The sequence below is a fragment of the Perognathus longimembris genome, chromosome 3 (assembly GCF_023159225.1).
Source record: "Perognathus longimembris pacificus isolate PPM17 chromosome 3, ASM2315922v1, whole genome shotgun sequence".
Lineage (NCBI taxonomy): Eukaryota > Metazoa > Chordata > Mammalia > Rodentia > Heteromyidae > Perognathus > Perognathus longimembris.
This window is the reverse complement of record NC_063163.1, coordinates 78141807-78162796: the sequence shown is the minus strand read 5'-3', so window position 1 is coordinate 78162796 and position 20990 is coordinate 78141807. Positions and strand designations below refer to the sequence as shown.

The 20990-nt window shown below is 56.6% G+C and overlaps 1 protein-coding gene across 1 annotated transcript in view; it reads right to left on the bottom strand.

The window, feature by feature from the left end:
* Mn1 (MN1 proto-oncogene, transcriptional regulator) overlaps positions 1–20695 on the bottom strand; it is a 35854-nt gene extending 15159 nt beyond the window's left edge. The window contains 8 exon segments of the mRNA XM_048342738.1: positions 15783–16478; positions 16481–16571; positions 16573–16817; positions 16820–17524; positions 17527–18655; positions 18657–18898; positions 18901–19414; positions 19416–20695. Coding sequence (XP_048198695.1) covers positions 15783–16478; positions 16481–16571; positions 16573–16817; positions 16820–17524; positions 17527–18655; positions 18657–18898; positions 18901–19414; positions 19416–19538 — 3745 coding nt within the window. The 5' untranslated portion in view covers positions 19539–20695.
* Positions 20696–20990: the final 295 nt, after the last annotated feature.

The window sequence follows — 20990 nt, the reverse complement described above, 5'->3', positions numbered from 1 at the left end:
GGAGAGCCAGAGGGTCAGGCCCGCAGACCACGCGCTCCCTGAGCGGGGTGAGACACTGCTATGGCTGCCCAGGCTCAGGGACCAAGGACACAAAAACCCCCTCCATTAGGACAGGGAAACCGGGCAGGGTAGCTCATGCCTGTAATCCCAGCCATTCTTCAGGAGAGGTAGAGATCAGGAAGATGGCAAGCCCATGCTAGGCCAGGCCCAAAAAGTACATGAGGCTCCCGTGGAAACAAATATCTGGGTATGGCCACTCGCGCCTGTAACCCCTGCTATTTAGGAGGTGTTTGTAGGAAGATCCCATTCAGGATGCTGGTCCTGGGGGTGGGGGGCTTGATCTGAGAAAAACCAAAGCACCGAGGGCAGGCAGCATGGGTCAAGGGGCAGCACACCTGCCTGGCAAGTGTGATGGCCCGAGTGCAAACCTCGGTTCCGCCAAGAAGGCAGGGGGAGGGGAGGAGGGAAGGAGTGCTGCTGTCACCCAGAGAGTTCAGATCTCTGCGTTCAAGATGAGGCTCTGCAGGTGACATCAGGGCCCGGCTCCCAGCAGGTCAAGAGGACGGGGGGGGGGGGGGGGAGGGGAGTGGCCAACACCAAGGGTCAGCAATGTCTACCTCGCCCTGTGCAGTGTGCTGTGTGACCTTGGCCAACATGCCTGCCCCCTCCGGTCCCCAGCTAGAAGACACTGCAGGAAAGGCCACGGGAAATTGGAAAAGGTCCTCACGGCTCTACAAGTTCACCTCAACTTTCCCCTTAGTGCTATTTCAACCCCAGCAAACACAAGCAGACATCTAGGAAGTTTGGCCACCGGTAACATTCCCGCATTGGGTCTGAACACCTGCCCTGCAAGGCCAGCCTGCCCAGGAACTGTGCGTGCTCACCTCAGCAAAGGTGGAGGAAACTGGGCGTGTTCACCCTGCAGAGGACACCAGACCAGCAGAGCCGGCCTGGGGTCATCCTGATGCAGCCTTGCTCCCTCAGCCCAGCCCTGCAGAGAGGCCTGGGACCACCCCTCCTCACCCGGTGTGACAGAAACAGGAAGAATCAGGGGTCCCTAGGTCTCTCTACAATCACTGAAACTAACAAGAGAAAGACAGACACACAGATGGACACAGATACACAGACACACACACAGACACACAGATGGACATATAGATGGACAGACAGACAACAGATATACACACACACACAGAGACACACAGATGAATACAGACACAGATACACAGACACAGATGGACAGACACACAGACACAGAGAGACACCCAAACAGACACACAGATGGATACAGACACACACAGACACAGACATAGACACAGATACACAGACACACACACAGAGACAAACTGACAAACACACAGATGGGCAGACACATAGACACAGACAGACACAGGGATGGATACAGACACACATGGATAGACACACACAATGACTAGACACACAGACATACACAGATGGATATGCACACGTATGAATAGACACACATACACACACACATAGATGGATACAGACCCACAGACACACACACACAGACCCAGAGACCCCTGGACCCTCTCAGCCCCGCTGGAGCCCAGCACCCCACCCACCCCCCAGACTTCAAAACTAATTATGTGCCAAAATCACCAAATAGCCCTGGACCCCACTTCTTACAGAAAGAGGGGAGCCCCACGTGTAGGAACGAAGCCCCCCATGCCAGCCTTCCAGGGGACAGTCAGAGCCACGGGTCCCAACCTGTGACCCTTGGGCCTGCGGAAAGCCGGGCGATGCGGCCGCCTACCGTGGCCCGGCGACCACCACATTCAGTCCACCCGCAAGCTGAAAATAACATGCTTGTGTTTGGGAAAAGAATTTCATTAGGGGGAAAATATAATATAAAAAATACCCATTTAGAAAGAATGTGCTATTAATTCTAAGCACTATATGCGGACGGGAAAATTGCATTTTTATCTAAGTGGTTTTTCTGCATAAAGCCATGGACGGCACTCCCAGGCACCATGAGAGGCCGGGCGGCGGGAGTTCAGGGCCAGCCGGAGGGGGGAGTGAAGTCTGGGCTGGGGAAGACGAGCCGCTCCCATGGGAGAAGCCCTGGCCCAGGAGGGCCACGAGGACCGGGAGGGTCCAGGCGAAAAGCAAGCCAGCGCCTCCATCTCTTACCAGCCGTAAAACCACCACCGCTCTGCGTGTGCAGCTGGAGCTGTGCTGAGCACATCCTGCTCGGGGCAGGAAGGAGTGCTTCGTACACACAAAACACACTGTGCACATACACACACACACACACGCATGCGCCACAGTACACGCAACCTACCACACACAGCACACACACTCCACACATACACACAATCTACCACACACAGCACACACATGCCACACACACACAACCTACCACACAGAGCACACACATGCCACACACACGCAACCTACCACACACAGCACACACACTCCACACATACACACAATCTACCACACACAGCACACACATGCCACACACACACAATCTACCACACACAGCACACACATGCCACACACACACAACCTACCACACAGAGCACATACATGCCACACACACACAACCTACCACACACAGCACACACATGCCACACACACGCAACCTACCACACACAGCACACACAGCACACACAATCTACTATACACAGCACACACATGCCACACACACGCAATCTACTATACACAGCACACACACACCACACACACGCAATCTACCACACACAACACACACACGCCACACACACGCAATCTACTATACACAGCACACACATGCCACACACACATGCCACACACACATGCAATGTACCACACACAGCACACACACGCCACACACACGCAATCTACCATACACAGCACACACACACAACCTACCATACACAGCACACACACACCACACATATACACAACCTACCACACACATGCCACACATGCCACACACACAATCTACTATACACAGCACACGCAGTACACACACACGCAGCCTACCATACACAGTGCACACACACAACACAACACACATACACTCAACTTACCTGCAGAGCACACATATGCCACACATACACACAATCTACCATACACAGCACATACATACACATACCACACACACAACCTGCCATACACAGCACACACACATACCACACACACAACCTGCCATACACAGCACACACACATACCACACACACAACCTGCCATACACAGCACACACACATACCACACACACACAACCTGCCATACACAGGACACACACATACCACACACACAACCTGCCATACACAGCACACACACATACCACACACACACAACCTGCCATACACAGGACACACACATACCACACACACAACCTGCCATACACAGCACACACACATACCACACACACACAACCTGCCATACACAGCACACACATACACACACCACATATATGCAACCTACCATATACAACACACACAGCACATGCACAACACACACAACCTGCCATACACTCCACACATACACACAACCTACCATACACACCACACACACAGTACATGCACACCACACACACATACAACCTGCCATACACAGCATACACAGCACATGCACACAACACATACATGCAACCTACCATACACAGCACACACACAGCATACACATACCACATACATGCAACCTACCACACACAGCACACACACAATACATACAACACACACACAACCTGCCATACACAGCACACACATACACACGTAACATGGTTCATATTAACACATAGCACCCATACATATACTACATATACACTCAAAACACACAGAACATACAACACGCATACACACAACACAACAAAACACACAGGCAATGCATACCCAACAAACAACACAGATTCACACAACATGCATGCACACATGTGTACACAGAACACAAGACACATGCAACACAACGCACCCCAATACAACACACAAAAAAGAAGCACAACACAGAGACACCCAGACCACAGACAGACAACACACAGACATACAACATGCCTACAGAGCACACACAATGCACACATCCACACAACACACACAGATGCCCATACATGGGCTCCACCACACAAGTAAACCAGCAAAGGATGAAATTGGTAGAATATCAAAACAAACTATTTTTAAACATTCAAGTCAACACAAGACAAGACAGCAAATGCTGCTATTTTCCCATTAAACCAGCTTTCTCTGCCTTCAAGAAGCAAGAAGAATCTAAACATGGCATCTCCACTCTCCTCTCCTGGGAGGAGGAGGGGGAAGAAAACAGGCGGGGAGGGGACCCCCCACACACCCAGGGTACCAAGTCCTCTTAAACTCCCAAATGCAGAACTTTTCCCTTTCCAAAACGTTAATAAGAATATTTTTAAAGTCTCCTAGTTCTTCCTCCCTTGGATTTCCAAAGTAACTCCTTAATGCCGAATGTCAGCCCTAAATTAATTCATTAAGGAAATGCAGGGCCCCAGTGGGTCCTGGCGTGGGGGTTGTGCCATTCCACGGGGGAGCGAGGACACCTGTGGAACCCATCGGTCCCTCCCGGGATCCAGGAACGTGGAGGTGTCACCATCCGCTGCCCGCGCCCACCGGCTCCCGAAGATTTACTGTCGGGCTGGGTGTTGTAATTGCAGGAAATGACTCTGACTTTAAGGGTTAGATAAAGACCCTCTCCAAATTTAAGGCCAGACACCAATGTCCATTAGACTTTAACGGGCCCACATAAAAAAAGAAATCGTCTCCTCGTCCCTGGACATCAATGCCGGGCCCTGTGCGCCTCAGGTGCGTGGCAGGCTGGCACGGCCCTGCCTGGCTCGGCAAAGGCGGGGTAGGGCGGGGTGAGGGGCTCCCCCAGGAGAACGCTTTGGTCACACTGTTTGTCTCCGTCTGACTTGGAGTGATGGTGGCAGAAATTGTTTTAAAAGGCGGAATCTCCACCCATGGGTCTGGAAATGGAGGCAGGCAGGCTGTAGGGGGCCCATGGCAGGGGTGGGTGGGCGGCCGCCCAGCAGAGCCCACGGGAGTGACACCCACCCCACTCTGCTCCACGCCACATGGAAACGGCCAAAGCAGTGGCCTTGTCCTGCCTGGTTTTTTTCCTTTTTTTTTTTTTTTCTCCAGCCTCCAAGACTTGAGCATACTTTTTTCTTCCTTCTTTGGAAGTTAAAGCACGCATTTCTTGAAAGTTCCATTCACACACAGAGGCACATACACGAGCACACTTGCGCATGCACACGTGCACACACGTAGCCACCGCTTGTCACGGCAGCCACAGGGAAGCGTGCTCGGAAGTAGCTGGCAATGATGTTCAACCAGGAGCCGTCTTGTTCCCAGCGAGGGGTGCAGCTCTCGGTCTATGAAGAATTGATTCTTGGAAACTTTGGGGGCAGGAGGGGGTCCCCCAGAGTGGGGGTATCAGCAACCTCACCGCCTCGGGGCCACTTCCACAGCTCTGGAGGCTGACACTGCTGAGCACTGGGCCTAGGCCTTGGCACCGAGGACCAGGGGCGGCTTTGGGGCCACAGAGCCCCTCCCTACCGCGGTGGCTGAGCAGCCCTCATGAATGCACACCACAGCGAAACGCTGCTCACACACAGAAATGCTGATGAGCCAGCCTGACCCCCCAAAGAACGAAATACACAAGTAAATGCATGGCACCTCCCGGCCGCAGTCTTCCCAGGATCACGAATTTGGCAAAGAATGACACCCACAAAGCTCCAAACTGAAAACTGTATAGGCCTCTTCTTGGGGAAAAAAAGGAATTTCCCCCCATTGCTTTGGAAGACCTCTCAGGCCTGAGTGTAGCTGTGCACACTTTCTTACACACACACACACACACAGATGCACACATATAAGTAGAACTCAGCAGGAGGTGTGAAAGCTCTGCCGGTGTCCAAACAATTTAGAAATGGTCATGGCCCGAGGATCATGAAATTGCTCCCATTTAAAAAAGCCAAATTTTTGTCAACAACCCTCCTTCCCTCAGTTTCTTCCTCAGCCTCCCTCCCCCAGTCTCTGTCCCTCAGCCTCCCTCCCCTGGCAGCCTCGCTTCTCTTCAATGCTACACAGCCGCCCAAAGGGACAGAGGGAGGGCGAGATGTCCCTTTGGTCTTGCTTCTGGGTAGCCAGGCTGTGGGTGCCCCCACCCACAAGTCCAGGTCCCCAGAGATTTCTGTTTCCGCACTCGGCACTTCCCAGGATGGGGACCTTCTCTCTTGTCCCCATGGGTGGGTCGCTGACCTTCCTTCCCTTTCTGCAGATCAACCGGAAGAAGGGGGGCAGGTCTATGGCTGGGAGGGGCTGAGACAGGGCAAGACCCCTCACAACCACCACCAGGGGCACTGGGGGAGACAGGTGCGCCCGTTCCCACCCTCATCACCCTCTTCGATGGAAAGGTCAGGACACAGATTCCAAGGTGTGTGTGTGTGTGTGTGTGTGTGTGTGTGTGTGAGTGTGGCTGGGACCCACCCAGTGCTGGCACAGGCCATGGTGCTAACAAGTGTGTTTCTCTAGTCCTGCCTGGTTGCTGCGCATGCATGCGCACGCACACACACACACACACACACACACGAGAGAGAGACATCGTGCAATATTATATATGTACTATTATATATAATACATGTGTTATAATTATACAGTGTTGTTGTATAACGTATTATATTACATAATGCATGTTATATATAATGTCATATGCACATGATATATGATACGTTATGTATTTTATATATATCTGCATGGTCCCCATCTATCTGTGGTCCTGTGGGCACCAGCACCCAAGCACTGGAGCCTCAGCCAGGAACTTCCTGTTCTTTAGGGTGGTCGGCATGTGCTCCCAGAACGGCTCACGCACGGCCTTTCCCCGGTGCAAGGCTAGGATCAGTGACTTTCATAGACAGGGTTCTCCGCGCGTGCGTAGCGTGGACTCCAGTCGTGGGTGCAGCCCACATCCCTGTCCCTCCATCAGGGCTTCACCCCAAGGAACTACAATAAAAAATTTGAAAAGAAACGAAGCTACACCCAATCCCCAGGCCGTCCTTCTACTGGGGAGCCCACTCCTTTCTCGTTCTCTGTCTGTCTCTTCCTCACCTACCTTCCTCTGTCTTTCTTTCTCTCTGTCATCTTCTATGTCTCCCTTTCTGTCTTTCTCTCTCTCTTTCTCTGTCCTTTGCTGTCTTTCTCTCTCTGGCTCCCTCCCTCCTTGATCCTAGGTAAGGAAGGTAGGCCATCCATGTAAGTTTTCCAGCTCTACAATTTTCGAGGCTCTTTTTAGACATCCCAGGAGCTCAATAACTTTTCCGTAAATCCTCAGTGAACCCCAGATACCCCTGGGACAGTGGGCATTAGGGATTTCAAAGCAGATTGGGGTTCCCCCAGACCCTAGGCCCCAGCCCCAGCCCTCTGATCAGAAGATGGCCCCTCTGGAGGATTTTATTCCTGGTGGCCACTGCCAGTCATTAGACAATGTTGTGTTCGAAGTAACTGAAAAGGGTCTTTGTGTGTGTGTGTGTGTGTGTGTGTGTGTGTGTCTGTGTGTGTGTGTGTGTGTGTGTGTGTGTGTGAGAGAGAGAGAGAGAGAGAGAGAGAGACCTTACCCTGCTTGGGATGATGGAATAAACAAAAAGCTGTGTGTATGTGTGTCTGTGTGTGTGTGTTTCTGTGTGTAAAGAAGAGTTCACTCATTAACTGTCACCTCACGTTCTAGGAACTCCAAAGACCAACCAGGAAAACTAGCCAAACAGTGCACACTGGGACCCTTGGCTCTGGAGACAGGCAGACTCTCTCAGTCCCCACAGTCCGGCCAACAACCTCAGAGAGACCCCGAGACTGGGGTCCCTCCCTCCGAGCTTTCAGATCAAATGAAACCTTCATGCCCAGAGACTCTTTACATTCTTATCAGCACCCAGAAGGAAAAAGTAATTTTAAATCCTGCAGATCGAACGCATCTCCAGGCCACTTAGCTGTCTGTCACCAGACTGCCTGCCGGAAGAGAGAGCAAGAGGGACAGGCAGGAAAACCCGAGTGAGTTTACAATCTCCACGCATACCCCCAAGGCCTCTCATGGCCCCCCCCCCCCAACTTTGGGCAGTTCTTGAGAGAGAAAAATAAGATCTGACTCGCATTCAAGTTGTCATCAAAGCACCCAACCTTCCTCAGGCCCCCTCAACTCCCCCCCCCACCCAGAACAAATGTTCACACAGGGTAGGAAGGCTGCAACTGCAGTGGGGGGGGAGGGGCAGAGGTGGGAGCGGTAGCGCCCTGTGAGCTTCCAGAGAAGGGGTCACACCAAGTCCCTGCACCTCTGAGCCTGGGGTGGCAGAACAGGAAAACCCACCTCCCCATCATCGGTGTGTGTGTTCATGTGCGTGTGTATATACACACGTGCACACACATTGGTACTGATATTTGAACTCAGGGCAGGGCCCAGCACCCATCCCTTAGTTTTTATTTTTTCTCTTTTGCTCAAGGTGGGAGCTCTAACCCTCAAGCCACATCTCCACTTCTGGACTTTTGTGGTGGTTCACTGGAGATAAAAAAAAAAAAAAAAATCCCATGGATTTTCCTGGCTGGGCTGGTTTGAAGCTGCTATCCTTAGATCTCAGCCTCCTGAGTAGCTAGGATGACAGGCAGGAGCCATCACGCCATGCCAGTTTCGATGGAGATATTAGGAGTTTCCCCTCCCCCTCCCTCTCTGGACTAGTGCATTCTGTATAACTTGTCTCTGTGGGGCATTCCGAAAGAGAGAAAAAGGTGGGGGGGGGGGGGGGAGAGGAAGCGCCGACATGTAGCCCTCCACGGTGAAATTCAATTGTTGTGGGTTTGAAGGTCACTGGGGCCACCCGGCTTGTGTGCGGGTAGAGGGTTTATGGAGGGCCGTTCTCAAGTTCGCTTTCTCCCAGGGCTTTGAAAAGGCACCACGTGGGCCTCACCTTCTGAGAGTCTCCTGTCTGTGATAGGCCCTCACCTGGGGGTACCAGGGGAGGGGGCAAACTGGACATCCTCGGGGGGCCCCTGGGGGGGTCAGGCTCAGGGCTTCTCCCCTCAGTGCCCCTTTCTGGGCCACGGCTGCTCTAGGGCCGTCTGGTTGACTCATTTCTCAAACCTCAGACAAATGGAGGCCAGATGATTAACATGCAGGCCAGCAGACAAAGCGGCCTCAGCCTCCTTTCCAACACCCCCCCTACCCAGCACACCACCTTGCTCTTCCCTAAGTTTGGAGTTTGGAGCTCCCCCACCTCCCCCCCCCACCATGTGAATAGCCGGGAGGGATGTGCAAGCAGCCAGTGGCCCCCCAGGGTGAGGACTGCGGAGGGGTGTGTCATGGAGAATCCCAGCCCCATGGGCACCAGGCTCTGCACTGGGTGACCTCCCCAGCCAGCCGAAGGTGCCAAGCGCCCAGAACCACCGGCCGGCCCTCCATGGGTTCCCTAGCACTCCTGACCACGGGGGGCGGGGGGCCATTGGCGGACTGTTCATACACCAGGACGCACCAGGGGCCCGCAGGCAGGACCACGACAAACGCTTGAACCCAGCACCATCTCCACCACGTCGGTGGGTACCAAACGATGACAATAAAGGAGAGGAAGCCTGCATTCACTTCCCACAACTTAGGGGGTGGTGGTGGGAGATGGGGAATAGAGACGGAGGGGAGAGCCCCGTTTGTTTTGAAGATGCCTCCTCTAGAAGGAGGTTCGTATTTGCCAGTCAGCCAGCCGAGACACCTCCACGCACGCTCACACACTGACACACGCGCGGCACACACGGGCACACATGTGCCTGCCACAAAACCACTCCAGACGAAAGGCCCCCACAGGCAAGGGCCCTGAGGTCTCAGTCATTAGGAATTTGAAAACCTGCCCTCTATATTTTTAAGCCTCCTGCAGACAAGAACTGGTCGGCTGAGGCGATGGAGATCCAAGTTTTTCCCTCTTTTCCCTCCACTGACTGAATGAAGACACGAACTGGCCAGCCCTATTGATACATCGATCTTTGCATTTCCTGGGGTGTAGGGATGGGGGACAGGGCACAGAAGGGAGGCCCCATCCACGCTGAGTTTCATGGACTCCTGCTTTCTCTGCTGCCAGGCGGGGGATGGCATGACACCCCAGTCTGAGTCCATTGGGGCCGTACTCTTTCAAACAAGCTCCAACACCTCCTCATGTCTCCCTGGTTATGCGTGCGAGAAAAAGGGCTAGGAGAAACTTGAAGCTTTGCTCCCCAAGGGCTAACCCAGCACTCCCAGCCACGAGTGGGCCAGGCCCACACTCTCAGTGTCCTAACAACACAACCCCATGCCAGACCAAAGCCTGACCAAAGCCTGGAGAGAACAATGGTGAAGCCCTACGGGGAATTTCTGCCCCACTCTGGACCAAAACCTTTAGGGAAGGGTAGGGCAGGGGATAGGCAGCATGAGGTGAAGAGAAAGACCTAGAAGGTGTACCTGCCCTGAGGGGAAGTGAGTCTCAGAAGGATTTGGTGTTTTTATGTCTCCAATGATCATCCTCTCTCAAACACTCTCTCAACATCTGATCCTATTACGTAACCTAGAGCCTTTTAATCTCTAAAATTAGCCCCACAGAGGTAAATACAGTATTCCTTACTGACAGTATTTATCGCTCCTAAATGGTTTTGGCAAAGCAGATCTGCTCCCTGGGAGAGGAAAAACAACAACAACCACCTATTGTGTTTGTCACCGAGGTAGAGAGAGACTGGTCACTGGTGATTTGCACAAAGTTTTCAGCCGCCAGTGGACTTGCGGAAAACGGCAGACTGCTCTGCCTCTCCACACAACGGGGCAGAAGTGGGGGGGGGGGTCCTCTTTCTAACTTCTCCTGGTTCCACCCGGACTCTTTATTATTAAAGACATATATTTTTATATCAGCAGAGGGTTTTCGGGGTAACTTGTTGGCAAGGGCTGTGGATGTTTCAAGGACCTATTAAGATTCCTTGTGGGAAATTTAAATACCCCTCTGGTCAGGCAAACAAAATCGTATCAGGAATCACAGAATTCCATTGCTAGAAAGAGAAATTAGATTCAACAACCCACGCGATCCTTTCCAAGAACCCTCAATAAAAATAAAAAATTTAAAAAAAGAGGAGGGGGATAACAAAATAAGTACCTTTCCACAGTCACATCTCACTTCCGGTCTGAAGGGATCTCCAAGAAATCTAAATGTAATTTCTACATAAGAAAGCTAGCCCTGTGGACAGACATATTTGCTCTGCAAAACGCACCCAGACGCAGACACTGGATGAGAAGAGCCAAGCATACATTGTGAATTAGGGAACGTGACTGCTATTTGAAATCCAACAGCACAACCATGACAAGTTCTATTCCCTGAACCCTCAGCCCCTGAAAACATACGTGTGTGCCTTCATTAATATTTAGTGGAAATGTATAATTGCAGATGTATGCGATAGGGGGCTTTATGTCGGGAGGCGGGCAACAAAGACAGGTTTATTTACCGCCATGAAATATTAAACACGCAGCCCAGAACAGTAGTGGCATGTCCTGTCCTAGCCGGGATCGAGCATCTCCCACACCAGCCCAGCCCCTATCTATTTACATCACTCCTGATTAACACCTGCAGAGTTTTGGGTTACATCTTCCCCTAGCTAGGGCACAAAGGCGGCAGAGCAGTAGGCCTGCAACTCTGGCTGTTGAGGATTAGCCTGGTTTTGCAGAGAAATGCATCTATGGCAGTTTTGTACCATCCCACACAAGTGTAAGGGACCCTTAAACATTCTCTCTATGGCCAGGCATCTGTGGGGGTGGCCTTGAATGCCTCTAATCTTAGCTACTCGGGAGGTTGAGATCTCAGGATGGTGGTTCAAAGCCAGCCTGGACAGGAAAGTCTGTGTGAGACTCTTATCTCCAATTAGCCACCAAAAGAAAAACCCAAAAAGCTGGAAGTAGAGCTGTGGCTGAAGTGGTAGAGCAACAACCTTGAATGAGAACGAAGGGGTAGTTGCTAGGCATTGAGATCAAATCCCGGGGAATAGCACACAGGCACACTTCCACGCACCCCGTGCACACATTCTGTGATGTAGGAAGCAGAGATCGGTGACCTTGAGAAACTGGTGTGTGACTCTGAGGCCAGGACCTATCGTCCTTCATGCCCCCAGAGTTCGCAGGGTCCACTGTTGGTCAGTTCCTAGCCGCCTAATACTCCCCAGGGCTGCCTAACCCGGCTCTCAGCGGACACTCAGAAAAGCATGGAATTCTTAGTCTCTCCACATCACGTCAAAACATCATGCTTCCAATAAAACGAAAGGAAGGAAGGAAGGAAGGAAGGAAGGAAGGAAGGAAGGAAGGAAGGAAGGAAGGAAGGAAGGAAGGAAAGAGCAGGCTGAGGTAAGGAAGGAAGGAAGGAAAGAGCAGGGCTGAGTACGGAGTCTACATGGAGGTGGCTTTCCTTTCCAATGCATACCAGAGACCCATGTAGGCTGTCCTGGATGCGAAGACGTCAATGCACGGCAAACAGAACAAACGACACGTGGCAAACTCAGGCTCTGAAAACTGGCAGGTTCAGAGGAGAGAAAGGACACATTTTTGACTTTTTTTCTACATTATCTGTTTTCTATTATTATTATTATTACTAATTCTTTCTCTCTCCTGGTTTCAAATTCTTCCACAACCATGCACGCACGCGTCTATTAGAAAGACAAGCAGTCAGTGTTGCACACTATTTTTAAATTCCACGTCATCCTCGCTGACTTCAGAGATGTCTAAAAAGGCCCAAACTCAGGCTGGGATTCTTTTTTTTTTTTTTTAACCTATTTATAATCTTACCCTAACCCAACTTTTGCACAAATGAAGCCTCGTGATCAGATGTGTTTTGTTCTATAAAAATATTTCCATAGATTGGCTCCCCCAGTCTAAGGAAGTGGAATTTGGACAGGCTTGTTTTCTTAGTGTAAAAAAAGAAAAAGAAAAATCATAATCACAGGAGATTCTGGCTTAGGGTTTTTTAAGAGAACTTGTTTGGCAAGTTTTTCTTTTTCTTTTCCTTTTTTCCCCCCTCTCTCTGCTTGAAGAACACTGCAGGTCTACCCCTTTGCCCCACTCCTCTTCTTGTAAGACTTCTACACACTCCCTCCAATCTTAGCCCCGGTCATTCCATTAAATACCGACTAGCTTTTTGTCATCGGAGCGGAGAATTTCAGAAGCAGTGTTAATATTTAATCACATTAGTACTGGTGTATTTTACAGCGTGACAAAATAAAATATCATTACAAAAATGGGCTTGGCTTGGGAGGCTGGGGGAAGCTGGGGGGAGCTGGGATTTCCAGAAAGGGGATGTTGAATGCTATGGGTCGTCTCAGGGTGGTGGGACCTATGGCTATGTTTTGTTTTGTTGGCTTTTAAGGGAAATCAGAAGGTTTTTCCTGTACATTTCTCCCTCCAACTGTTTCCGAGTGGCACACTTGGCCGGGGCACTGGGAAGTGTGGGTGTCATGGGGGTTCTGTGTACCTATTTATACAACCTGTACATCTGGAACAGCGGGGAGTTCTCATAATGAAAACTGCAATCATCTTTATTTACTACCAGGAAGAGAGCAGGGGATCTTCTGTGTCTTTCTAAAAGCTTCACCCACAGCCCTGGAGGCCGAGAGGAGGCTGGCAGCAGCCTGACCTGATTCTGAGCTTTATCTAGGAAACTGTCCTGGCCGCATGGAAGAGAGAAAACAAAGGAGGTCAAGTGGGTGTCCCAGCCCCAGCTGCTCCCTGGAGGAAGGCCCTGGCTTCCCAGGGGGAAAAGCAACCTGAAACTGACAAGCATGGCATTTCCAGAAAAGATTCTGCTTTTCCTTCTTCTCATCAGACTGTGCTAATGAAACAAAACAAAATGAAACATGTCAGGATATTTAGTCAACTGAGTATGGGCTGGCTGAGTATGGGCTTAGGAAGGTAATTTTTTAAAAATAATCTAAGTGAATACCTCTCCTGTAACACTGCTCAGCCTAGCAAGGCTCTTTAAAAGACCTACAAGAGGAAAGACTACTGCTTTTCTTCATTCATACTACAATTTACAAAACAAAAACTTTTCTCATCCCATTTTGGCCAATATGTTCTTAATTACTGGGTAGGGGTGGAGGTGGGGGAAGGGGCCAGGGGGAGGGGCAGCCAGGCAAGCGCAGGTAGAAGTGACAGGGGCTGAGATTTGTGCTAACCAGCTATCGATTGGATGGGATCGAGATGTTGTATACAAGAAAATAAAAGAGAAGGGGGGGAGCCCCCCCCCAAGCAGGAGACTGTGTCCACCTCCATTTTTAAAAAAGGGGGGAAAAAAAAGCTGAGGGTCCCAAACTAAGCAATTTATGGCTTGGGAGTAGGTTCCAGAATGCTGATGCTGGTCTGGATATCATTGTGCATGCTAAACACCCAGTTTCCAGTGAGAGCAAGCACCCAGGCTGGACAATCCCGGGAACAAAGACGCAAGCAGCTAGGACACACCAGAGAATCAGGAGAGCTAGGGAAAGCTGCCCACCAGGATGGGTGTGCATTCCGGACCCCAATTCCTAGCCTGTTCTTCTGCCTCTCCTCTCTCCTCCACTGGACTCCCCTCACTCTAAATCCAGAATTGAGCCTCCCTCAAAGACGCAGCAAAGGCAAAGAAGAGCAGAGAGCTGACTATAAGAGAAGGCAGAAATCAAAGAGACACCTTAAAAAAAAAAGAGTTAAATCACTAGCCACTGAGCTGGAAGGGGCCAATAGTCTATCCAGAAATACCCAGGAAACCCAAGTAGAGCTTTTTGTTTGTTTGTTTTTAAAAGCAGAGGGAGACAGCGTGGAAGAGAGATGACATCTCATTTCAAGAGGCTTACTGTGTTATAGTCTTAGAATCAAAACCAAACAGATAAGAAAATAAATGGATAACCCACTGCAGTCGACTTCTCTCTAGGTTGAAAAGAACTGCGATTACTTTTAACTTGTAAGGGTGGTCCTCTTTGCTAAGGTCTGCCCCTCTTCCCTAAAGGCCTCCTGGCCTTGCTAGGTAGGGGCTCAGAGTTCACAATGTAAAGAGTAGGTAACACTGGACATCTGTCATGCAAGCCAAATGACACAAACTGACACATGTGGGTCCTCATGTCCCTAACCCTAACTCCCAGCTCCAGCCCCCCGATACCCCACATCAAGGAGATGGACCCTGACTTCTACAGCCTTCACAGGTGCCCAGCTTCTTCAATGAAACTCCAGTCCTTAAGAAAACACACAGAGCAGCTATCCATGAGGAAAGAATGTCAAAAGTACATTGCCTCCAAGTGTTTGCGGGAGGAGAACGACACAAACACCCAGCAGGCACCTGACAACTTTTCCTGTAGTGATGCTCAACTCAAGCTTAAGGCTGGCTAAGCAGGAAAAGGCAGGTGATCAGAAGACTGACACACCTTTGCAGGTGTCCAGCTGGGACCAGGGGGGCTCACACCTTCTTAAGTAGGACCCCCCCCAGAATGGTGAAGAGCAGGAGGCCCACTTCTCTGAGCACTGTAGGTATATAACCAGGAGTGTGACTGTACAAAGGATGCCTCTCTCTCCCCCAAAAATATGTGATCTAAGTTTGCATCACCCCCACGCCCTGTCCACCCACAAGCAGACTGGCAGGACCTAGAGGTTGGAGGTGTCAGAACAGCCCTGGTGGCACCCAACCAGGAAGCCCAGTTGTGACTTGGGCATTCAGAGGCGGGTGCCCTCCACACCCACGGGGAGGGGGGTGGGCAGAGGCTGAGGCCTGCGCCGGGGGGCGGGGCCGGTGACAGGGAAAGGAGGAGAGGGCTCCCGAGCGCGTCTACCTTCTTTGCTGTTGGGGTTCTGGGGCTTGGCCTTCTCCCAGGGTGCCAGGGCCTTGTCGTCGTCGGTGCCGTCCACCAGGGCCTTGTCCCCGGGCATGTACCAGGTGGCGCTGTGTTCCGCCATGAGCGAGTCCAGGTCAATGGTGCTCATGGCGCTCTTGACGGCCTCGGAGCAGCAGCTGTCGCCGCCCGCGCTCACGGCCTGCGCCCCTGGGGGCCCCTCGACCTTCTTGCCGCCCTTGAGCCCCAGGGGCTGGTCCTCGGAGATGCTGAACTGCTGTCTCTGCAGCTGGATCTGCGCCTGGAGGATCTCTAGGGGGTGGATCTCCTCCGCCGGCGGCCCCCCGCTGCTGCTCGTGGGGGTCCGGCCCTGCTCCAGGCCCGGGGTGCCCGGGTAGCCGTCGGGGGTGGAGGTAGAGGTAGACAAAATGCCCAGGCCCAGGGCGGGCTGCGGCGCCTTCTGTCCAAGCTCCCCGGCGCCCACTCCCCGGGACGGGAGCTTAGGGGAGCCGGTCACCAGGGGACTGCGGCTGGCCCTGGCCAGGGCCGGGGGGTTGTCAGAACTGGACGACACCTCGTCCTCGTTGGCGTAACTAGTGCTCATCTCCTCAGAGGCGAACTCCCCGACGGGCGGGGAGCTCCCGTCTGCCTTGGCCCCGCCGTCCAGGGTGGCCATGAGGTCTGGCTGGTCCCCAGCAGCAGCTCGGCCCCCTTGCCCCACGACGGCGACGTGAGGGCCTTCTCGTGGGGCGTGGGCGCCCCGCGCGTCTCCCCGGCCGAGCTGCCCCCCGACGGCCGCGCCGGGCCCCCGGCTGCTGCGGCTGCTGCCGGGGCTCACCCCGGGGGCACCCCCGCTGTCCGGAGCCCCGGCTGCTGCCGAGTACTTGTCGAAGAAGGTCCCGGGGCTCACGTGACCACTGTCCCTTTTTCTGCGACCTCGTCCCCGGCCACCGCCCCCCGAGACGGGCTTGCCATCGTTCCCCGACGTGGCTTCCAGGGTGTAGTTGGGGGAGAGGCTGGTGCTGTCCCCCTGGCTGGCCGGTTGCACGGACCCGAGGCTTTGGAGCCGCCGCCGCCTCCGGTCCCCGGTGGGGCTCCGGGCCCTGGGGTCCCTCCCGGGAAGTAATCCGAGCCCGGGTTGGCGGGGCCCGGCGCCGCGCCCTCCCCCTCGGTCTGGCTCAGTTTCCTTTTGCCCTCGGGCGCGGTCTTCTTGTTGAAGGTCACGTTGAGGTTGGGGGCCCCCAGGCTGGCGATCATGTTCTGGCAGGCGGTGGAGAGCGCGGCCAGGCAGCTCTGGCCGAACAGGTTGTCCTTGGAGCTGGGCTTGTTGAAGGAGCCCAGGGAGAGCGCGCCCAGCTTGCTGGCCGAGGAGCGCGGGCCCGCCTGGAAGTCCGGCTGCGGGGGATAGGCGCCGCAGCCGCCGCCCGCGCCGCCCCCGCCGCCGCCCGCGCTCGGGGGCGAGTTCACGCCGGGGCCGGGACCGCCGTGCGCCGGGGTCGGCCGGCTAGCCCCGCCGAACGGGAAGCCCGGCTGAGCCCCCAGCGCCGGGCCGGCGAAATCCGGGGGCGGGGGCGGGGGCGGCGGCGGCGGGGCTCTGCGCTCGGGGGCCGCGCCGGGCAGCCCCACCCCGGCCCCGGGAGACTGCAGCGGCGCCAGCCCCGCCAGGCCGCCCCCGAACTGCAGCCCCGGCGAGGCCAGCGCGGGCCCGGGGCCTTCCCCGCCGGGCATCCGCAGCGGCTCGGCAGAGCGCCCCGGAACAGCACCCCGGAGCCTCCGGGTGGGGCGGGGGGCGCCAGGCCGGAATCGTGCGGGCCGCAGTCGGCCGGCAGCCCCGAGGCGCCCAGGCGGCGGGGCAGCAGGTCCCCGGGCGGCGGGTGCGGGCCCGGGAACCACGCGCTCTCCTGCGCCAAGGGCGGCTCGAAGGCGCCCAGGCGGCCCCCGCCGGTGCCGCTGCCGCCTTCGCGCTCAAAGTTCGGTTGAGCCAGGCCGCCCACTGGGCCGCCGTGCACCAAGCCTCCTGGGCCCACGTCCCCAGGGTGGCCTAGTTGGGCCAGGCTGGGCTGGCGCAACCGCTGCTGCTGGTTCCGAGACGCCATCTGTTTGATCATGAGGGCCGCGTTCTGGCGCTGCTGCTGCTGCTGCTGCTGTTGCTGCTGCTGTTGCTGCTGCTGCTGCTGCTGCTGCTGCAGGGATTGGTGATCGGAGGCCGGGTGTTGCAAGGGGGGCCCCGCGGGGAAGCTGTCCGGCACGGGCGGGGTGAACTCACCCGGGAGGCCCGGGTAGGCGGAGGGCGAGAGGTGGTTGTCCAGGGCGCCCCCGCCGTGCACGCCGCCGCCGCCGCTCCACGCCGCGCAGCGCTCCACGCCCGCGCCGCCCGAGAAATCGAAGCGCGGCCGCTTGGCCACGTTCATGTAAGGGGCCGCGTCGAAGTGCTGCAGCCGCTGGCTGGGCGCCTGGGGCGGCGGCGGCGGCTGCAGGTTGAAAACGTGTTCGGAGTAAGAGTGCAGGCTCCGGTTCTCCAGCCGGTGGATGGGATACTCGAACTGCGCGTGCTGGCCCGGCAGCATGGGGCCCCCGTCCTGCAGGCCAGCGCCCGGCGGTGCGCCCGCCTCGCCGGGCTGGGGCCGCGGGAGCGCGGACGGGCACGAATTCTGTCGGACGAGGAGCCCGGGGGGCGGCGGCTGGGCTTGGGGCGGTGGCGGGGGCTGCGCCTGGGGGGGCGGCGCGGCCTGCTGCGGCGGCTGCATGAGCGGGTGCCTGGAGCCCACCCCCGACTCCAGATTCACTGGCATCTTTCGGGTCCCTCCAAACCTCTCGAAGAACACGCCGTGCTGCTGCTGCGGCTGCGGCTGCGGCGGCTGCGCTGGCGGCGGCCTGCGGGGGCTGGGCGTGCATCTTGGACAAGTCCACCATGCCCCCCGCTCGGGGCATGGCTGGAGCTCCCGGGAAGGCGCCCCCCGGAACCTGGCGACCCGCTGCATAGTGAGGCAGCTGCCCCTCGGAATCGGAGGGGGAAAACATGTCAAAATGTCCCGAGGACGCCTCGCCCGGGTAATTGTATTCCAGGGAGTCGACGGCTCCTTGGTTCGTTACCCTCCGCGGCTCGAGGCTGTGGAATCGGAGGCGCTGGAGGCCGGCAGGCCGTGGAACGAGGCTGCCCGGTTCGGGCTCTGGTCCAGCGGCAGGCATGGGGCAGGAACGGCGTGGCCCGAGGCGCCCGAACTGTGGAAGTCCGGGAGGTTTCCGGGTCTCTGCGGGCCGAAGCTCTCCGGACCCTGGCTCTCCGCCATGTGCTCGTAACCCTCTGCGAAGGGCGGCTGGCTGCCCAGGCCGCCGGCTGCGCCCCCGTAGCCCACCAGGCGACCCCCGTGCAGACACGAAGCCCCTGGATCTGGGCCGCCGAAGTTCCCTCCGAAGTGTGGGTGATGCTGGTGGGGGTGGTGGCCTCCCGGGTGGCCGTGGTGGGGCTGCTGGCCGCCAAAGAAGCCGTGCATGGGCTGCGCCTGCAAGCCCCCGGCGTGCAGCTCCGAGTGGCCGCGCGCGTGGAAGCCGTAGGGCTCCATGTTCATGCCCAAGAGCGGGGGCTCGCCCAGCGTGCCCATCGCAGGGTCCACGGGACCAGGGGGGGGGCCCGGCGTGGAAAGCCGGGGCCTTAAAGTGGGCATTCATGCTCAGTCCGGTCTCGTTAAAGTTCCTCTCGCCCTGGCCAGCGTTCCTGCTATTGATCTGGGGTTCGAACTGATCCAGCCCAAACATACTTGGCAGGAGGCACAGGGGCTCAGTAGGGCATGGCAGCAGCCTGCTCTCCGCGGCGCGCCTCCGGCCAGCTGAGACTCCTTCCAGCCCGGGACCGGGCGCTCGGGGACGCCGGGCCCCGCGGGGGCGCAGCGGGCACTGCCGCCCCGCCAGGCGTGGAGAGACCGGGGGCGTCCAGCTCCTGTCCCGAAGCACTGGGTTGTCCCGGGCGGGCCTCTCACATCTTGCGAGGCCTCGGGGCCTACAGGAGCCGTGTTGAGGGGCCCATGCCCCGGGCGGTTGGCACAGCCGCGGGTGGGTTTGCGGGGCGGGCAACGAGCACGGGCGAACCGGACAAAAAGTTCAGCGGGGAGAAAGGGGGGCGGGAAGGAGGGCGGGGAAGCAGGGCGATGACCTTCTTCGGTCCGGTCGGGTCGGTTGGGGAGCCCCCACGACGCAGCCGGCAGCCTCCCGGAGTCCGCGGTCGAGCTACTAAGGGCCCTGCAAAGCCGCGGAGGCTGGAATACGGGCGCCGGCAGAGCGGTCCCCCCCCACCTCCTCCTGCCCGGAGTCCCAGCGCTCCGAAGCCGGAGCCTCTGCTGGGTGCGATCCGCTACCACGGTCCCCGTCGGCCCAAGGCGAATGGCCGCAGCTTCCTCAGCTGGCCGGAGGACCAGAGGCTCCGCTCCGCATCGCCGGTGCCGGCCTCCGAGCCGAGGCGGCCGAGGGGCCGGGGATGGAACGAAGGGTCAGGAGGAAGGCGAGGTCCCCGGCTCCGCGGCGGGTGCGCTGAACCCCGCGCGCTGCTGCTGGGCCACGGCAGCCGCTTTGGTCCCGGGCGTTTCGGTCTCTGAGTTCTCGGGGTCTCGGCGCGGGCGGGTGGGCGCAGAGGCGAGGGCTTGGGTGGCTCGGAAGCTCCGGGCCCGGCCTCCGCGCCCGAGGCGCTTCGCGAGCCCCCCTCGGACCCGGGGAAGGGGGGCGCACGCAGGCTGGGGGCCAAGCCCGGCGAGCGAGCGAGCTCCGGCGCGGCGGCCGCGCTCTCCGAGCCTGGGCGGGGGGCGGGGGCAGCGCCGGGGGGTCCGCGCGCCCCTCTCCAGGCCGGCGGGGCGGGGGGCTCCGCGTGGGGCGCTCCGAGGGTCTCGGCTCCCCTCTCCGCGTCTCCTCTAGCCCAACGCCGGGAGAAGCAGCAACAAGTTTTGCATTTCAGCAATCAATTTCAGCCATTACATCTGCACCAATCAGCGCCGCCCAGGCTCCGGGCTCGGGGCGGGGCTCGCTCTTAAGGTGGTCCCGGCTTCTGGCCACCGAGGTGTTCCCCCTCCCCCCACCCCCCAGCCACGAACCCAGCGCTGCCTCCGCTCCGGGGTCTCCTGCCCGGGTCTCGCCCAGAGGTCCGGCGAGCTGCGGGGAGCGCCTCGGCCTCCGGGCGCCCCGCGTTGGAGAGGGAGCTGGCGGAGGAAGAACGGCGGGAGC